A 19,527-nucleotide genomic window follows, 5' to 3' on the forward strand; every position below is an offset into this window, starting at 1 on the left:
TCTCTCTGTTAAGCCTCATGACAACTTTGCTGTGATCCTGGGTTTAGAGGTGAGGAAAGTGACTGCAGTCGGTTGAATAACTGGCCCACGGGAACATTAAGCAGGAGAAACGTGGCCGCTGCCCACGGAGAAGATAGCACAGCCATGCAGGAGGGGCAGGGAGTCCAGGGAGCCCATGAGAAGTGCAATGGAGGAGCTGAACTGGGCTAAGCATTGCACAAAAGTTACACTGAGGCAGCCCTAGAAAGGACGGTGGCTGGATGGGGAGGTGTGTGGAGGTTGTGGCTCAGGCATGACCAAGGAGGCGTGGACTGGTTAGCAGGGCTAGAAGGTTCAGGCAAGAGAACCGTGGGGCAGAGCTGAAGGGTTAACACGATGGTGGGGGACTTGAGATGTGGCCAAGGTTTAGCTTAGGTAACGACGGAAGGTAGGGAGAGTTACGTGTGTGAAGCAGGGTGTTAGGAACATTAATGTGGAAGCTTGGGGGAGGAATGAGATGAGGAGTAGTCAGAAGGCCATTGTAGTCCCACAGATCAAGGGGGTGGGCCAGGCTTGGGCAGATGGAAGTGAGAGTAAAAAGAGGCGATGGAGGCAGAATTTGGTACAGGACTGACTCGGGGATGGGCCGACAGTCTAGAAGGGTACAGGCGGGCATGGGAGGTCTTGGCTTTTTATCTCCCCAGCTCAGACCTTCCACAGGGGCCCACCGTTATGAGTCCCCTAGAGAAGAAGAGACATTGGATGCTTGGCCCTCAACCAGACCATTCTGGCGCTCAGTGTGCTGGGTCTGACCACATGCCTGGAGTCACTAGGCTACAGGTCTCATCTCAGCTGCTTCAGTTTGAGGAACATTTCCCCCTTCAGGTAAAGGAAGGGAATGACTCTTCTCTGATCCTTTAGCTGCAAAGTCTGAGAAGTATCAGGACACAGCTCAGGGAAGATCAAGGGGAGACATCCTTCCTTAGCAGGCGAGGCACACCCAGACTTGTGATTTTCCATCTTTCCAGAACCTTCCAGCGTGCAGACTTCAAGAGCAAAAACAGAGAGAAAGGTCAACATGAAACAGAGTTTTGCAAACGAGTGTGTTGGCTGACCATCAAGGGTCATTCTAGTGGAGTGTGAGAGCTGAGTTGGGAACCAGACCGTCTGGTGTGACATCGAGACTCTGCTGCTTAGTGACCGTGACCTCACGGTCGTCTCCACGACGAGCGAGGAGGTCTCAGCGCACCTACCTCAGGGAATGATTGTGCAGATTTATAGCTCTTGGAAGAATACCTGAGACATAGGGTTCAATAAATGTTATCTATTATTACTATTGTGTAATGTGATTCAAGCAGGACTAAAATAAGACTTGGAGGAGCCCTAGTCTCAGACGCTGAGGAATCTTTTTCAGGAAACATTTCAAAAATAAGCCTTGGCCCACCTCCACACTTCCTGGTCCTGGCTAGACTCTGCATTTGCCTTTTGAGAACATTCTCCCCTGCACACACACATGCACACACACGGGCACACAGCTGCCATCAGGGTAGTGCTTGGTACCAACTAACCCGGGTCCTGGCAGCATCCCAGGAGAAGCCTCTTTGCAGCTTCCTGAGAGCAGCTGATCTTTCTGGAAAAAAAGGTGCTGCTACTTCCCTGTGGTTTCCACCAAACCTCAGTGTTCCACTCACTTCAAAGGGGCTGAGTTGTCTGGAAAAACACAGTGGTGCAGAACGGAGCCATGGTCATTTCTAGGAGGTCTAAATGTGGCCAGAGGCGTCTGCATTCGCCAAGTTAGGTGTGCGTTCCGAGCCCAGATTGCGCGTGACAGCTTGGACAACAGAAGTGCGTGAGAAGATACGTTGGGGCTAGAGACTGGAAAAATCATACCAAGTCATAGCGTCAGCAGCACCAAGAACAGAGCTGGAGCTGCTGCTTCCAGAGCAAAGCGTGGAGATGTCTTGTCTTCTGCGCTTAGTATCCATGCTATCTGTGGAGGGTGGACATAGGTGCATCATAATTTAGTGGGACAAACCCTTGAACTGTACTTTCAGATGCCATTTGGTGAATTAGTGCAGATCTGATCTGTGGAGTTGGGGAAAAGGGGAGATGCTGAGGGAGATTTTCTTAAAGTTTAATTTTACGATTTATAACGCTTTTCATGATTCTGAGGTTGTGGCCTTTTTGAGTGTTTAAACACCCTTTCTTTTATGAAATAACAATGATGCTAGATGATGAGAGTTTTAAAATAAAATTTTGCTGCAAAAGAAAATGTTGCAAACCTCGTAATCTTCTCTATATTTTTAAAAAATTTTATTTTACTCATATGAAAGAACCCAATATCTAGAAATATTGTCTGACATTAGTGTTGAAATTTTAAATTAGATTATATACAAGCTAGGTTCAGTAATGACCTAGGACAACGATGTCTAATAGAAATAGATCTAAGCCATGTATGTAATTAAAATTTTTCTAATAGTCACATTTTAAAAAGTAAAATTTTTAAGACTTTTTTTTATTTGGACCATTTTTTAAAGTCTTTATTGAATTTGTTACAATATTGCTTCTGTTTTTATGGCTTTTTTGGTTTTTTGACCACGAGGCATGTGGGATACTAGCTCCCCAACCAGGGATCAAACCCATACCCCCTGCATTGGAAGGCGAAGTCTTAACCACTGGATTTCCAGGGAAGTCCCTAAAGATTAAAAATTTTTAAGTGAAATCAATTTTAATAATATGTATTATTTAACCCAATACACCCAAAATTATCATTTTGACATAAAATAAGGTAAAAAAAATTACTGATGAGGTAGCTTGCGTTTTTTATCAGTCTGAAATCTTGTGTGTATTTCACACTTACAGCATATCTCTATTCTGATACATCTCAAATGCTCAATAGCCACAGGTGGCTCGTGGCTACCATATGGGACAGCACAGGTCTGGGAGAAAAGGGCATCTGAGTCATAGTCTGGCAGCCGTATCAGCTAGGATTCAGTCTCTCCCCTCCCACGTGAGGAAGCATTGTTCATCGCTGGGACTTCAGTGAACAAGGGGAACATCCCAGCTTTTTAAACATAGCTGAGTTTTCAGTGCAACAGAGAATGCATCAGACCTGTCCACAGGCACCAGATGACTGTCCCAGAAGTTCTCCCAGGACAGCCTTAGCCCAAGGCTCCCCATTCTCCCCACATGGTACCATTCTCAGTTTGGGTGACTTGTTTGGACTCCTCTGTGTGACTGACCTTGGCACATCACTCAGCTTACGGCTCTGCAGCTTCCATGCGCTGGTGCCACCTGTCACTTGGCAAGGGACGTTTTCTCCTCTGGCTTTGCCCCCGTGGAAGCCTCACCTGCTTCCTCCCCCATTCACTCATCCACTCATTATTCAGATGTTTATCCTACCTATACTATGTTTAGTCGCTGTGCCAGGGACTGAGGTTATAACTACGAATAAGTCCTGGCCTTCACTGCAGCTAAGAGTCAGCAGAAGAGACGGAGAGTTCCCAATGCTTGGTAATAAACCACAGTGATGGGGTGAGTGCAGGGTCCTAGGGGAGCACAATAGAAAAGACTTGGAGATCAAGAAATGCTTCCGAGGGGAAGTACCTTCCAAGCCAGGATTAGAAGAGGAAAAAATAGCCAGGCCTTGGGAGAGAGGAGAGTGCCTTTCAGACACGTGGGAGGGAGGGCAGCGCCTGCTGAGGTCCAGAGGGGAAAGAGCAGGTGAGGCAGAACGTGGCTGGAAGTTGGAGGATGTGAAGAGAGGAGTCACAGGTGATGCCGGGTCACCGAGGATGGTAAGCGGTGATTAGGGGTTTCAACTTTATTTTGTGAGCAGTTGGGCAGTGTTGAAACATGTTAAAAATTTGCAGTTTGGAATGATCATTCTAGCTGCAGCATGCAGGAGAGATTGGAAGGGGGTAAAGCCAGCTAGGAAGCGGCTGCAGTAATCCAGCAAAGACATGATGGGAATAGAGAGAAACAGCCAGATTGAGAGATACGTAAGAAGGATTGATAGGACTAGGTTTAGGGAGGCTGGTGTCAGGGACGGAGAGGCAGGATTCGAGAATACCTCTTGGGTTTGGGCACATGGTAGATGGTGAGCTGGGGAACACGGAAGGGTCGGCAGGCTTGGGCGAAGTATGAGAGGCAGAGGGTGGCTGGAGAGGTCATCTCGTGGGGACATCCAAGAGAAGATGCTCATCAGATTAAGGTTAGGGTTGGGATCGTCAGCAAACAGATGGGAAATTGAAGGCTTGGAAACAAGTAAAATAATCTAGAGGGAAGGAAGACTGAGGAGAGAATGGCTTAGGAGAGAATTTTGGAAGGGAGCACCAGAATTTCAGAGGAGGGAAAGAAAAGGAAAACCAAGAAACAGCCTAAGAAGAGGAGAACCATGCTAGGGTGATTCTACCAAAGCCAACGGCAAAGATCCAAACATTTAATGAGCTGTATGACCCTCAATATTAACTACTACAGAGATGACAAGCAAGGAAAAGACTGAAAATTTTCTGTTAGATTTAGCAACATAGAGAAGTAATAGGGACCTTGGTGGGAATATTTTGAGGGGGTAAAAGGGCACTGGAAAGCAGAGGTGGCCAGTAACCCTATGTGGACTGGCGCCTGGGGCTTCTCTAAACCATCCGACAGGGCCCCCCAAGCCTGAGTGCTTTAAGGAAGTAGCAAGTTCAATAGCCAAGAACTAGGAGATCTTAGCTTGGCCACTGCCAAGCAGGGTGGACGTGACAGGTCAGTTTGCTCAGTGCTCTGGGCCCCAGTTTGCACATCTTTAGAAAAGGAGGGAGCTGGAAGCAATGCTTTTAAAACCCGTGTGTTACAAAATTCTGTTTTTGGTAGGATGTTAAGTGGCGGGCTTGATACAATATATATATCCTGTGAACATGTGAGTTCCCATGATATGTGAAGGATTTTAGGGCAGGGTTTGAGGTCAAAGCTCGGTAAACAGGGCGCTAGCGCAAGTCTCAGAACCTTTAACGTGTTAGCGTGCATGGGTGGATCACCAAAAAGTTAATCTAGTAGTTTTCCGGTATTTCTCATGTGCCAAACTTACTTGACTCCTGTAGACTTTATTCAGAGCATGCGTAGGCTTCTCCTGGAGATGCAGTCCAGCAGCTCACAGTGTAGGGACTGACTAACCAGGGGAGCTCTGTGGTCCATTCCAGTCCAGTATTGCAGCAGCCCAGGAGTTTGTATGGAGCCAGAGAGGGAAAGGTCTCCCAGCTACTCTGGGCTGCGAAAGAGCGGCAGAGACTGAGCCTTTGGCGGCCTCCAGACAACATGGCCCCTTACATCCTAGTGTACCGAGCTCCAGTTAGCTTTGCAGCATGTCAGCAAAGAACCCTTGGGGCATTGGTACATCGCCAGGAAGATGAGCTTGCGGAGCCTGCAATTAATAATGATGGTGGAAGTGCCCTAGAATTGTCAAGATGTAGGTTGTCTTAGAAATGTGATGCTACTCGAAGTAGGTGGCTAAGAAGTCCAGAGGGTTCTCCGAGGAGCAAGAAGTGAACTGCAGACCCCGAGCTGGCCTGACAGATAGATTCAACCAAGAACATGGTGATAGTTGGTACAGGGAATGCATTTGTTGGCCTAAATAGGCCCAGCCTGAGACCAAGGGCTCTGCCAAATGGCCTCGTGTTCATGGAGTGGAGGGATGTCTGTGTTACCATCTAGGTCAGCCTTTCTTTACTGGACTTCTTCAAGTGAATCAAGCCTTAAAGCCCTATGACATCCATTATATGAGATGAATTAACTTCTCCTCTGTGCATGTGGAAGGACACTAATTATGCACCATCCACGGGAGAAGTGAGAAGAGAGTCTCTCAACAATTTTCTATGTGTTTGATTCATATTAAGAAGCCCTAAGGGAGCTGAATCTTTAAAGACTGGAACAAACCCCAAAGGTACCCCTGAAGAACTTCCCTCTGTACGTTGTGGCCATAGGAATCCTATACCTAGCAACATCTTGATGCCAATAGAGCATGAATGAAGTGGGAGCTCTGGAGCTCTGTGCTGGGAGAACCGTGATGCCTTTGCATAGCTCTTCCACCAAGTACCCGAGAGAATTTACCTTTGACCCCAGGGCAGTGAGAAATCCTGGTGGACTCGGGTTTTCAGGAGCTAAGGGTACCTGTATTCATTGTCTGTTGCTGCATAACAAATTACCATGAAACTTAGTGGCTTAAAATAATGTTTATCATCTCACAGTATCTGTGGGTCAGGAATTCAGGCATGGCCAAGATGGGTCCTTTCCTTCAGGGTCTCTCACAGGCAGTATTCAAGGTGTCAGCTGGGGTTGCAGGCATCTCAGGGCACGTCTCAGGGGGGACTCTCTTCCAAGTTCACTGACATGGTTGTTGGCAGGATTCAGTCCCTCACAGGCTATGGACCAGAGGCCGCTTTCAGTGCTTTGCCATGTGGGGCTCCCCATCATGGCAGCTTGCTTCAGCAAAACATACAAGCGAAAAAGATGGAAGTCACTGTCTTTTGTGACCTAATCATAAAAGTGACATCCCATCACTTTAGCTGTAGTCTGTTCCTTAGAAGCAAGACACCAGGTTTAGTCCACACTCAAGGCTAAGAGATTACACAAGGAGGTGGGTGCTGGGGGCCTTCATCTGCCCACCAAGAGCTCAACCAAGTTCCTAAGCAGTTCAATTCCCTGCCCTGGCCCACTTATCCCCTTCCCAGGATACTAGAATTTGATAACGTGCTCAGCAGGGACTTCCCTGACAGTCCAGTGGTTAAGACTTCACCTTCCAGTGCAGGGGGTGCGGGTTCGATCCCTGGTCGGGGAGCTAAGATCCCACGTGCCTTGCGGCCAAAAAGCCAAAACATAAAACAGAAGCAGTAGTGTAACAAATTCAATAAAGACGTTAAAAAAATGGTCCACATCAGAAAACAATCTTTAAAAAAAAAATAACCTGCTCAGCAATTCAAAATGTAGCCGTGTCATGGAATAGCAGATCTCACTGTTATCTTAAGTGTCTTTTATGAGACGCAGGATTTCCATAACGCTAAGTGAGGGTGACTTGAGGCAAGAAGTAGGAGCAGTATATGTTTATGTGGATGAACCAATTAATCTGCATGTGAAATCCCAGTGAAGTTGACACGAACTAAAAATTTCATGCGTTACAGTGTATAGTGTTGCCCATGAAATGAGATTAAAAGGAACTTCTGGTTTTACAGCTGTCATACTTTTTATACTGCTCGTGTTTTTCTCCTCTAAAGAGTCAAGTTTGAACCTAGAGGTCAATTACAGATTTGGCATTTTATAGTTTTTAGTCATCTTCCTTTTCCGCATAGCTGAGAGCAGGCTTCCTTGCACAGAACTGAGCTGGGAAATGTATTAGGTATTCTCGGTCCCTGTCCTGAGGGAGCTGACACTCTGGAAAGGTCACTGGGCCAAGAGCTTTTCCCCTCTCGTCCTTTCTTCCTCACACACGTCAGCTTTGGGGGGGTGTTGGTGGCAGGAAAATGGGGAGGAGACGTGGTCTCCCTGGGACCTCTTCTGGGCTATAGTGGAGGACACAGGGGGACAGAGACGGAAGCGGGGACCAAGGAAAGGCTGTGCCACCCACCTGCAGGGAATCCAGGTGGTCACTGCCTTGGGGACAGTGTTCTCCCAGGAAACTAGCCCTACGTACCCCCGCTTCACAGCTTATGCTTGTTTCCCTTGGCCTTTGCAGCTGTAGAGTTCAGGCAAATGGCACACGTGGAGAAGATAACCCCTTCGTTTTCTATGTCTGGTCTGGCCTCTGGAGCGGGCTCTGGACCTGCGGGAATCGGAGGGACAAACTGCAGCTTTCTGCTTAAAAACAGGTTCACGCGCCTCCCAGGGCCTCGTTGAAATCACCCTGTGCCCACCCTTTCAGGCTCCATCTGGGCGTAAGTGGGAGCCCCTGTTAGGATGTTCCTGTGGCGGCTCAGCCAGCAGTGTCCCAGTCTTTCTGTCACTACCCAGGAACGGCAGGCAGCCTGTCCCTCCCTGCTGGGTTCTAGAGCTTGGTAGAAGCTGCTCCTTGGGGGTGGTGATCGAGTGTGAGCCCAGGGGTCCACATGGTGTGCAGGGCCCATAATACACCTAGGGGACAGACGGCAGCTAGGGATACCCTGATGCCTGGAATGGTGCTGGCGCGGAGAGGTGGTGGCTTGGTGACAAGGATATGCAGCAGGCCTGGGCTCGCTAGCTGCAGTGAGTTACTTAACCTCCCTGCGCCCCAGTCTCCTCCTGAGTGAATCCGTTAAACAGCTCACCCTCCCACAGGGCTATCTGTGAACCTTAAATATGCGAGGTGCTCAGGACAGCGCCTGGCAGCAGGGGTCACTAAGTAGTCGTTTGAAAACAATAAATGCTGGAGAGGGTGTGGAGAAAAGGGAACACTCTTGCACTGTTGGTGGGAATGTAAATTGATACAGCCACTATGGAGAACAGTATGGAGGTTCCTTAAAAAACTAAAAATAGAATTACCATACGATCCAGCAATCCCACTACTGGGCATATACCCTGAGAAAACCATAATTCAAAAAGAGTCATGCACCACAATGTTCATTGCAGCTCTATTTACAATAGCCAGGACATGGAAGCAACCTAGGTGTCCATCAACAGATGAATGGATAAAGAAGATGTGGCACATATATACAATGCAATATTACTCAGCCATAAAACGAAACTAAATTGAGTTATTTGTAGTGAGGTGGATGGACCTAGAGTCTGTCATACAGAGTGAAGTGAGTCAGAAAGAGAAAAACAAATACCATATGCTAATACATATATATGGAATCTAAGAAAAAAAAAAAACGGTCATGAAGAACCTAGGGGCAAGACGGGAATAAAGACACAGACTTACTAGAGAATGGACTTGAGGATATGGGGAGGGGGAAGGGTAAGCTGTGACAAAGTGGCATGGACATATATACACTACCAAATGTGAAATAGATAGCTAGTGGGAAGCAGCCGCATAGCACAGGGAGATCAGCTTGGTGCTTTGTGACCACCTAGAGGGGTGGGATAGGGAGGGTGGGAGGGAGGGAGACGCAAGAGGGAAGAGATATGGGAACATGTGTATGTGTGTAACTGATTCACTTTGTTATAAAGCGGAAACTAACACACCATTGTAAAGCAATTATACTCCAATAAAGATGTTAAAAAAAAAAAAAAACCTTCCCTGAGGTGGATAATTTCATCAAGGAAGTCACTGCCCAGCTCCCAAGTGGCAAAGGGTTGGCCCAGTGTGTCCCACCCCAGGCCTAATTTCCACTGTGTCATGCTGCATATTTGCGTGACCTTTCCCCTTGCTCTAACTGCCCTCAGCCCCCCCTCTGGGGTGCCAGACCCCCGCTTCGAGAGTTTGCCTCCTAGACACAGAGCCATTGTCAGTTCTGGACATTTTAGGGATAATAATTATTATGCTGTACTCTCTGCTTCAAAGTCACTGGGTCTGCCTCTCCATCACTCCCTCCTGTTTTCACACTCGAGAATAAAATCCCAAATGTTTCTAATTTTTTTTTTTTTTGCGGTACGCGGGCCTCTCGCTGTTGTGGCCTCTCCCGTTGCGGAGCACAGGCTCCGGACGCGCAGGCTCAGCGGCCATGCCTCACGGGCCCAGCCGCTCCGCGGCATGTGGGATCTTCCCGGACCGGGGCACGAATCCGCGTCCCCTGCATCGGCAGGCGGGCTCCCAACCACTGCGCCACCAGGGAAGCCCCCAAATGTTTCTGATTTATGACCTCATCTTTTCTCCCTGCTGCCCAGTGCTAAAATGGGGATGGTGATCGTCATAACACCCTGTTTACGGGCTGCTGCCAGTTTAATGAGCTTGTGCAATAAAATAAAAGGCATGTGCACAGCACTGCAGTTCTGTGATAACTGACAGCCATCCTCACTTGGGGTGTTTCTAAATCCGCGCTTGGCGCCTGTTCCGGTGCAGGGATGAGGCGGGGTAGGCAGCAGAGCAGCGATTGGCTGGTGGAGAGATGGAAAGAGATGGAAGAGGAAGCTGTGACCCCGTGCCAGGGGTTAGCATCTCAGAACACCTCTCCGGAAGCATCCTCAGCCAATAAATGACACTGAACACTCAAGAAATGGATGGTTAGGAAGCACTGTGAGACCCACCTGAACTTGGAGCAGTTAAGTCAGTTGAATCTTTCTTTAAAAAATGAAAAGTCAAAAAGGAAACTACAGGTGGAGAAGCAGCTCAGAGGAGCGCGCATTATGCAGGAGCTGCTGTGGCGATCGGGACAGCAGCCCAGGGCTGGCATCTGTCTCTGCACACAGCGGTGGTCCCGCCCTTCCTCCTGGTTGCACCCTCACACCCATCTTTCCTGCTTGCTAGCTCTTCTCTCCAGTAAAACCCCTGAATCTTTAATAAATTATAAACATGTTTCTTGTCCATCTGCCGGCGCCAGATCTCAATATTGGCAGCTTTTTCCATTTCCCTGGTGCCCCTAATAGATCTTGCTGTTTGATGAATCTTTTAGATCCTCTCACAGGAAGCCCACGCACATTCTGAGTCCCCACGGTGGCCTGTTTTAAGGATTTTTCCTGGCCCCTTGGCCTTGTTGCTGCCAGTGCCCAGGGCTCGCGTCCAAGCGGGACTGCAGCCCCCCTGGGCCTTGAAGGGCAGGTGGCTCATGCGCATGGCTTGGGGAGGTGGGCCCTGTCCCCTCGGGCTCCTGTGCCTTAACCAGGTTGAGGTCACAGTGGATGCTAGGGACAACTACCACATTAGAAGTCACGGAACCTGGACGCAGCTCATCTCGGCCGCTCACCAGGTGTGTGAGCTTGAGTGAGATCCTGAGCCGCAGTTGCTCTCATCTGTGGAGTAGAGGTTCTCAGAGGCTGCTGTGAGGGTCCGAGGAGACGGAGGATGAGTCCAGGCACCATGAGCTGAGAGCAGGGGCAGGAGGAAGACAGTGCTGAGTGCCGGGAGCCGGGAGCCAGGATGCCCGTTCCTCAGAGCTGTGATGCACCGCCTCCTGCCGGCCTGCCCTCCCTTGGGCCTGTGCACACAGGAGGCGCTTATGGGATTTCTGCCTAGCCTCGAGGAAGAGCCCCTGTCCTTTATCCTGCAGGAGCAGGAGGCTGGAGGGGGCTGAGCCCCAGGAGCAAAGCAGCCCAGGCGCCAATGAACGCCTGTTGGGCGAAGTTCTGCCCACTTTAGGAGGTTGGACTAGGTCATCTCCAAGCCCCTTCCTTCCTTGGCTGAACTCTGAGTTTGTAGTTCTTCTCCAAAAGCATTGAACATTGCCTGGAGGCAATATTATTATTACAATAATAATTCTCACCACCATTTACTCAGCAGCTATGAAACACCACGTGTTTTGCCTGTATTCTCTGCAATCTCCACAAACAAGCCTGAAAGGGAGGTATTTGTCCTCAGTTTACAGGTGACAACACTGAGGCTCAGAGAAGGTAAAGGACATGCCCAGGGGCACACAGCCAGTTTTCAGCAGATCCAGGATTCACATTGACGTCACAGACCAGGTTCCTTTCTCTAACACTGATGCTCTCTTTGCTCTCTTTACCGCCTCTTGCCTCCCAGTGCCCCTTACCCGCTGTCAGACAGGGCAGAACCACTCACTAAGGACGCCTTTCCAGCCTGTGCAAGATCTGGCTCCACCCAGCGGGAGGAGGAGTCTGCAGATTTAAACGTGATATTAAAAATAATGATAGGGCTTCCCCGGTGGCGCAGTGGTTGAGAGTCCGCCTGCCAATGCAAGGGACACGGGTTTGTGCCTCAGTCCGGGAGGATCCCACATGCCACAGAGCGGCTGGGCCCGTGAGGCATGGCTGCTGAGCCTGCGCGTCCGGAGCCTGTGCTCCGCAACGGGAGAGGCCACAGCGGTGAGAGGCTTGCGTACCGCAAAAAGAAAAATAATAATAATAGTAATGATAGTCACTATTTGTCAAGCATCTATTATTACCTAACACATTAATAATTTAGGGGGAAAAATCTACAAGTTAAAAGTTGTTGTCTCCACTTTCCAGATGAAGATACTGAGTCTTAGAAAAGTAAATGTGGATGTCCAGCCACACAGTTGAGCCTCAGCTGCAGAATGGCCTTCACGGCCTTTCGTTCAAATCAACCATGCTTATTGCACGTCAGCTACGATCAAAGCTTCTGATTGCTGATGCTCTGGGAACATTTAGCAGGAGAGCCTTGGGCCCAAGCTCTGTTTTACAGATGAGCAGACAGCAGCCTGCAGAGGTGGGTAGTTTACCCACAGTCTCGCAGCTGGTCAGTGGTATCCAGACCCCTGGGCCAGTATTCTGCCAACTGCCTCACTGGGCATCCGGCCTGCGGGTCCAGAGCCATGCTGTGAGGGGGGATGCTGTACCCTGTTTGTGTCCATCTATCCCTATCTCACCCTGTGAGATCCAGCACCTCCTGCTCCATGAAGCCCTCTTCACATTCACCCCGCCCCTGCCCCGCCCCCGGGCAGAGGTCCGCTTCCCTCTGCTCTCCCAGCGCCACATGCATGCTGCTGCGTCACTGTGCGGCCATACTCCTGCCTCCCAGCTGGATGCCTCCGAGGCAGGAAAAGGAGCCCCGTCCCCAAAAGCTCTCTAAGCGGGTAACTCCCAGTACCTCCTGCACCAACTTGCCCCCGAATAGCTTACCTCATAAAAGCTGGGATTTGGGATCCCATCACCGCCCAGGGTGTGGAATGGGACGCCGTCTCCAGCACAGTGCCCAGGCCTGACCCTCAGCGCAGCCCTGGCAGCACGGCCTTCTCAGTCATCATGCTCGTCTGTCTTCTCTCCCCGTCTCTGATGGAGACAGGGAGGTTCTGCCAAGTTCTCTGCTTTATCACCTTCCTATAAGGAGACATGATTATCCTTCCACTCCCTGACATCCCCCTCATTCCTCTCGGTGCTGACAATGCTCACTGCCGCCTACCCCTCTGCCTGGGTCCCTCCCAGCCCCTCCTTGCCCGCCATGGACCCTGCAGCACACCAGTCGAGGGACCCCCCGCCCCAAGTCCACCTCTGCCAGCCCCCTGCCCTCCTCCCTCCCCACTGCTCCCAGCTTAGACTCAGGTCTGAATCCAAAGGTAGGCAAGTCCAAGGCCTCTTCTCACTAGGGGCCATTTCAAGGCATTTTCCTCCTCTTTTATAATGGTTATTTAATGAACAACAAATCACCCCCAAACTTTAGTGGCTTAAAACAACAGGAATCATTGATTGTCCTTATGGTCTCTGTGAGGTAGGAATTCAGAGCATCTTGGCTGGGCAGTTCAGGCTTGGAGCTGCTAGAGCTGCCATCATCTGGAGGCTTGACTAGAGCTGGCGGACTCACTTCCAGAGGAGCTCGTTCCTGTGTCTGGCAAGTTGGTGCCGGCTGTGGGCAGGAGACCTCAGTTCCAACACACGTCAGCATCACTCCACAGGGCTGCTTGAGTGTCCTCACAGCATGGCAGCTGGCTTCCCTCCAAGTGGCCAAGGCAGAGTCTTCGGTGCTTTTATGATTTAGCCTTAGAAGTCACACACTGTCACTTCCATCATTTTCTATTAGTCCTATAAGCTAGCCCTGATTCAGTGAGGGACAGAACTATATACCTCCCCTTTTAAAAGCATAAAAGGCTAAGTCATCAGCTGACCTAGGAATGCATTTCCTGAATTTCTTTCTCTCTTTCTCCATGAATGGGCATCTGATATACTTATCTCTTGTTCTAGGGACATGGAGATAGACAAGGGTCCTTCCCTAGAGGAACTCTTAGTCAAGTGGGGGAGATAGTCCATCTTGAGAAGTGCCAGGAGAGAGAGATGTACAAAATTTTGGGAGCACAAAGCACAGGTCATTACCTATCTGGGGGAGTATGGAACGCCTTTGCAGACAAGAGATATTTGCTCTGGGTCTTGAAGGATGAGTAGGAGTTCAGCAGGTGGAGAAAAGAGAAAGGACACTGCTCCATGCAGAGGTAATAGTGACAGCAGTGACAGAAAGTTATGGCAGCATATGAAGTTGCAATTGTGGAAGGTCTTGAAGGTTGTGATAGGGAGTTTGGACTTTCTATATCAGGAGCCACTGAAGGCTTCAGGCCAGAGGAACACCTGGGCAGAGCTTTGTGGTAGACTGGACATGACTGGCAGGGACAGAGGGTGGAGGCAAGATGACTGGTCAGGAGACTGCTGCAGGAATCCCCCAGAGGAGTAAAGACTCTCTGAGCTGGGCCCATGGGGACTAGAAAGGAGAGGTGGGTTCAGGGGGTGGGGATTTATTAGTAAGTGGAGCTGACGTGATGTGGTGAGAAGTTGTCTCTGTGGGGGGAGCACAGGCAGGTCTGAAGGTCATGACCAGCCTTTCCACTGTCTCTTCCCCTGGGGCCTTCCTTTCCCAATTCTTGGCTCCTTGTGGCTGACCCATCCCAGTCTGTACTCAGGTCCTGAGCACAACAGCCCTGCCTGTCTATGTAAGTCCTCTTATTCAGGGTTTGCTCTTGTAGGAAAAAGTGTTCAGAATTATTAGGGAGGCCAAAGGGACGTCATGCCCATTGGCCTAGGATTGAGGTTCTTCAGTGTTTCAGGCCACAGACTTCTTTGAGAATCTACTGAAAGCTATGAACCATCTTCCCAGGGAAGAGAATAAAAACACATTTGTGTATACAAGTTTGCAAACAATGTCAGAGGGCTTACAGCCTCCTTGAAGTCCATCCTTGGGTCTCTGGACCCCAAGTTAAAAGCCCCAAGAAAGCCCCAAGCCTAGGAAGAAATTAGAAAATAAGGAGAGGAAATGTTTGACTCACCAAACATCTGTTCTTTACTTCCTCGTTTAATACCCCTGGAACAGCAAGAAACAGGAGGCAGCATTTACCCAGGATCGCCCCTGGTGGCCCCAGCCTCACTTGGTGGGTTTATTTCCATTATTATAGTAATTTTCGGGCTGCGGGCTACAATTTTCACTTGCAGTGAGGTATTAAATTGATATTACCCCACCTGTAATTGTCATACAAAATGATCCTGGACATGGGGAAGTGAATGCTTTTTCAAGATGGGGTTTTCCTACGAATGCTGGGTTTTAGGGCTCTGCCTCTTTAAATATGCAGGATTTCGGTGTGTGTGGCCAGAAGTCAGGGGTCAGCGTGGTGTGGTGGGCTGGAGCTGCTGGCCCAGAACACAGTGAGGCCTTGGCAGGCTGGGATGGACACAGACTGGGCAGCAGAGCCCAAGGCTCGGGGGTGGGCTTATGTGGCTACCAGGAACTATGTGCTGTAACCCAGGCATGCGGCAAATCCCGCATTTATGTTCTGTACGTCAACTTAATTCGACTCCAAGCCCAAGTTCCCCCGAGTTGGTGGGAGATTCAGCTCTAATCATTCTCGGAGCTTCCTGGGCTTCCCCGTAGGGCCAGGTGAGGCCCTGGGTCTTACACAGTGCTGTGCAGCTGGAGGGGGCCCCCACCAGACACCAGGCATCTGTCCACGCCAGTGATGCCCTTGGTTCCAGCCCTTGAGATCTGCTTCGTCTCTAAAGGTCTTCTTGTCCCGCTGCCTTGCCTTCCCCAGATGCACCCTGCTGGGGTACTGCACGGACCTCCCTCCCACCAGCATCATCATCACCTTCCACAACGAGGCCCGCTCCACCCTGCTCAGAACCATCCGCAGGTAAGAGCTCTCCCGTCTGTCAGCCTTCCAGGCTGGTGCTTGGTGAAGGCATGTCTGCCCGCGTGGGGAGGGGGACCAGTTCAAGTGTTTCTAAGTACCTGCCAGGCACTGTTCAGGACACTCCACATGTATCCGCTAGTAGTCACTCCTCACGCTCCTATGAGGGCGGCTATTATCCCATTAGACAGGAGGAAAGATAGAGGCCTGAGGCATCGGGTTACCTATAGAAGGTCACTGGAAGTCATAGAGGACTTGGTCCCAGAGCACGTGCCCTCAGCCACTGCGTAGACTGCCTCTAGAACGTGAGTTCTCATTTCCACAGCTGATGAGGAAGCCGGGGCCCCGAGAGGCTGAGCACATCCTCCACCCCCAGCATCAGTCTGGGATTAGAACTCGGGTCTGCCAAGAGCATCCAAGAGAGACTCCTTGCCTTCCAGGCTGACCTCTTCTCCTCCTTGGAGGAGTCTTCTGATGCCACGCACCTCCATCCCCCTCAACACACGCGCACACGTGCGCACACATGCACACACACACACCCATCAGGGCCTTCTTCTGGGCTGCTTCTCTGCGCATCTCTACTCTAGCACTTAATGCATTTTTCCCAGATGTAATCCTCAATGAACTCCTGACGGGTAAGGCCTGTATCTTATTCATGTCCTACCTAACCTCCCTGTGGCATAATAATTAGTCCTACGGCAAAGAGCTGCTTTGGTTAATTCAGGTAAAGGACTGAGACTGTGCTGGCACAGAGCAGCCATCACTGTATCTGCACAGCTAGTGAGCTCTGAAAAGAAAAGAGGCTCTGGGGTACCTAAAAAGGCACCAAACTTGGAGTCTGAAGACCTGGGTCAAGTCCCCACCCTACCACTTCCTTGCCTTGTGACCTTGGATAGGTCATTAGCCACATCTGTAAAGATGGTGATAGAAAGGTCTTTCATGTTTCAAGTTCTATCACATTTCCCACAAGAAGACATTACCCTGGGACATTTGGGGGCCATTATAATGTGGGGACCCCAGGTCCCCCATGCTTTCCTTACACTATGTTTTTGTTCTCAGGGGCACTTCAGCTGCTGCCCTCAGACTCACCCCTCTCAGCTCTAAGACATATTTCTCATTCTCTTCCTGCTGCTTCTCCGTCTCTTTATAACAGTAATAATGGTACTTTATGATAATAATATTAACATGTTAAATGTATGCTGAGCTTTATGGTCCACAGAACACATTTTTTTTTTTTTTTTTTTGCGGTACGCAGGCCTCTCATTGTTGTGGCCTCTCCCGTTGCGGAGCACAGGCTCCAGACGCGCAGGCTCAGGGGCCATGGCTCACGGGCCCAGCCGCTCCGCGGCATGTGGGATCTTCCAGGACCGGGGCACGAACCCGTGTCCCCTGCATCGGCAGGCGGACTCCCAACCACTGTACCATCAGGGAAGCCCCACAGAACACATTTTATCTCTCACTTCAGTTGGAGCCCCATAGAACCTTGTGAAGTCCAGGTGCACGTAGTGAACGGAGACCAAGTCCACAGAGCTGGGAAGCACAGGAGCCAGGATTCGGGTTTCTGACTTCCTGGGTGGAAGTGGGGAGCAGTAGGGGTGCAGCCCCAGCGCCTCTGTCTGCCAGCCTGACGGAGGGCTTCCCCCAAGGCCCTGGTGCCCTGCACTCTGAAGGGGACTTGGGGCCCATCAACATGATGCTCTTCAGAAGGTGCCGTGAAGTGCCAGACTGTACCCCCAATTCTGCTGGGTGCTTTGCTGAGAGAGCTCAGGACCTCTTTCCTGCCTCTCAGGAACTTCAGTGTGAGCCAGGGGCCTGGCTCAGACCCAAGTGTGATGAATGAAAACATCAGAATTAGGGCCCGAGAGCCCGGTATGACCAGACGGGCATTAACATCATTAGCAGGCAGGGCGGAAGTGAATTTTAGGGGTGGAGGCAAGAAGATTACTTCTAGGAAATTCCGTGGCCAGGTGTCATTTGCCTTGGGAATCCGTACCTCCCTTTTACTCCCTATCCTGTTGCACAAATAAATCGCTAGCCACTGAGAGAGAATTGAATGAAGACCACTTCCTATCTCACTTTTGTTGATGAAAGGATCTTTTCTAAGGCGTCTTTTCATCTTTAACTTTCTAGAAATCTCATGGCTTTGCTGCCAGGCTCTGGCAAGGGAAGGATGCTCGAGGAACTGGGAAGGACCGAGTTGCCCTCTTGTCCCTCCCATGCAGCGCCTGGCCAGGCCTCGGTCCCTCTGCCCATCCCTGCCCAAGCTCCTGCATTAGCCGGGGGTGGGGGGTGGGGGAAGGCACACATGGGGGCGCTCAGAGCCAGGCAGAGGCACGGTGTAGTGGGTGATGCGGGGAGGGAGAGAGTCACAGCCTTGATGCGTTCGAGGACTTTTCTCACTTAAGGACTGAGAAAAGCCCTGAAGAATGGTTTATCTTGACTGGTGTTGCCACGAGACCCTGTGCATATGTGAGACCCAGGGCCGCCCCCTTCTTTTGGAGCATCCTCCGACCCCCTGCCTCCCAGGGGGGCTCCGGAGCATGCTGACTGGCCAGTTTATATTTTGAATCTCCTTGCTGTGGCTTTTGGTAATAGCCTAGATTTAGAGGAGAAGTCTCTCAGATTCAGGTGGTTAAGAAATTGGACCCTGGGGCCAGATTTGCCCACTCTGCCCTTACCAGCTGTGTGACCTTGGGCACCTCCTTCACCTCTCTGCCTCAGTTTCCTTTTCTGCCAAACAAGGAATACTGGTAATAACTGCCTCACCTGATTGTGGAGAGGAGGGAATGACTTCAGGTAGGTGAAGGCCTTGGAACGGCGCCTGGCACAGAGTGAGCCTGGGTAGGGACAGCAGGTGCCATGAGGCACCCCCAGCCTGGGTAGGCAGCAGGGTTCTGATGCTGTGGCTCTCAAGCTTGAGCAGACATCAGAATCCCCTGGAGGGCTCGTTAAAACATGGTTTCTTGGGCCCCATCCCCACGTATTCCAACTCAGTAGGTCTAGAGTGGGGCCCAAGACTTTGCATTTCTAACAGGTCCCCAGGTGATACTGATCCTGCTGGTTCTGGGATCACATGTTGAGAACCAGTATCGCCATCATTGTCAGTCCTCAGATTCCGGGAGCAGCTGCTGGGCACCAGGCGGGGTGCTAAGCTCCTTTTCTGTGGCTGAGGCAGTGTGCTGACAGTTCAGTACTTCCTGAAGCTCTCCGGTTAGTGAATGGCAGATCCGCAGACACAGCACTCGAACCCAAGTCGGTCTGACTCCAGAACGACTAAACTCAACTGTCAACCGGCCCCAGGTCTTCATTCAACTGGTAGTTATAGAACGTCTGATAAACGCTGCCTGCCTATAGCCCCGTGCAGTTCTCAAAGCAATTTCAAATACATTTCCTCATTTCATACACACAATAACCTGTGAAGTAGGTCAAGTATTAACATCACCTGCCTTTGCAAGGAAGATGTAATTACAGATGGAAATGAAGGCTGGGACCTTCCCGGTGTCTTGCCCAGGATCGCATCGTAGTGGATGGTAGAGGCTGCCTGGCCTCCCACGCTGCTGTACCTGCCATCTCTCAGGGGGCTCCGGGGGGCCCCATGGTTAGGGCGCGGCGGGCAGAAGGTGTAGACGCTGCCGGCAGCCATCCTCTGGCAGAGAGCGAGCTGTGGATAGGAGACTCAGTTCTAGGATAATTCCCAGGACGAGTGTGACCCCCGATGCGCCCATGAGGCGAGCACTCACTCCCCTGCGAGGCTGTGAAAAGAAAGGGCTCAGAACAGTGCAGTGGGGGTGAAGCAAGGAAAAAGCCGGGCCCTGGAGGAAAGGGAGGGTCGGCTTGGCTGTAGAGGGACTGGTGAGCTGTCCTGGCAGAGGACTGGTGAGACCAAAGGAGGGAGATGGAAGCCACCAGGGTCCAGGGGATGAGG

The 19,527-nt window shown here is 50.6% G+C and overlaps 1 protein-coding gene across 1 annotated transcript in view; it reads left to right on the forward strand.

The window, feature by feature from the left end:
* GALNT14 (polypeptide N-acetylgalactosaminyltransferase 14) overlaps window positions 1-19,527 on the forward strand; it is a 95,494-nt gene that overhangs the window by 17,471 nt on the left and 58,496 nt on the right. Inside the window, exon 3 of the mRNA XM_029231622.1 lies at window positions 15,507-15,605. Within this exon, the coding sequence (XP_029087455.1) occupies window positions 15,507-15,605 (99 nt within the window). The remainder of the gene's footprint in view (window positions 1-15,506; window positions 15,606-19,527) is intronic.

This window comes from Monodon monoceros, unplaced genomic scaffold (genome assembly GCF_005190385.1).
Source record: "Monodon monoceros isolate NGI ecotype Baffin Bay Population unplaced genomic scaffold, NGI_Narwhal_1 Super_Scaffold_19, whole genome shotgun sequence".
Lineage (NCBI taxonomy): Eukaryota > Metazoa > Chordata > Mammalia > Artiodactyla > Monodontidae > Monodon > Monodon monoceros.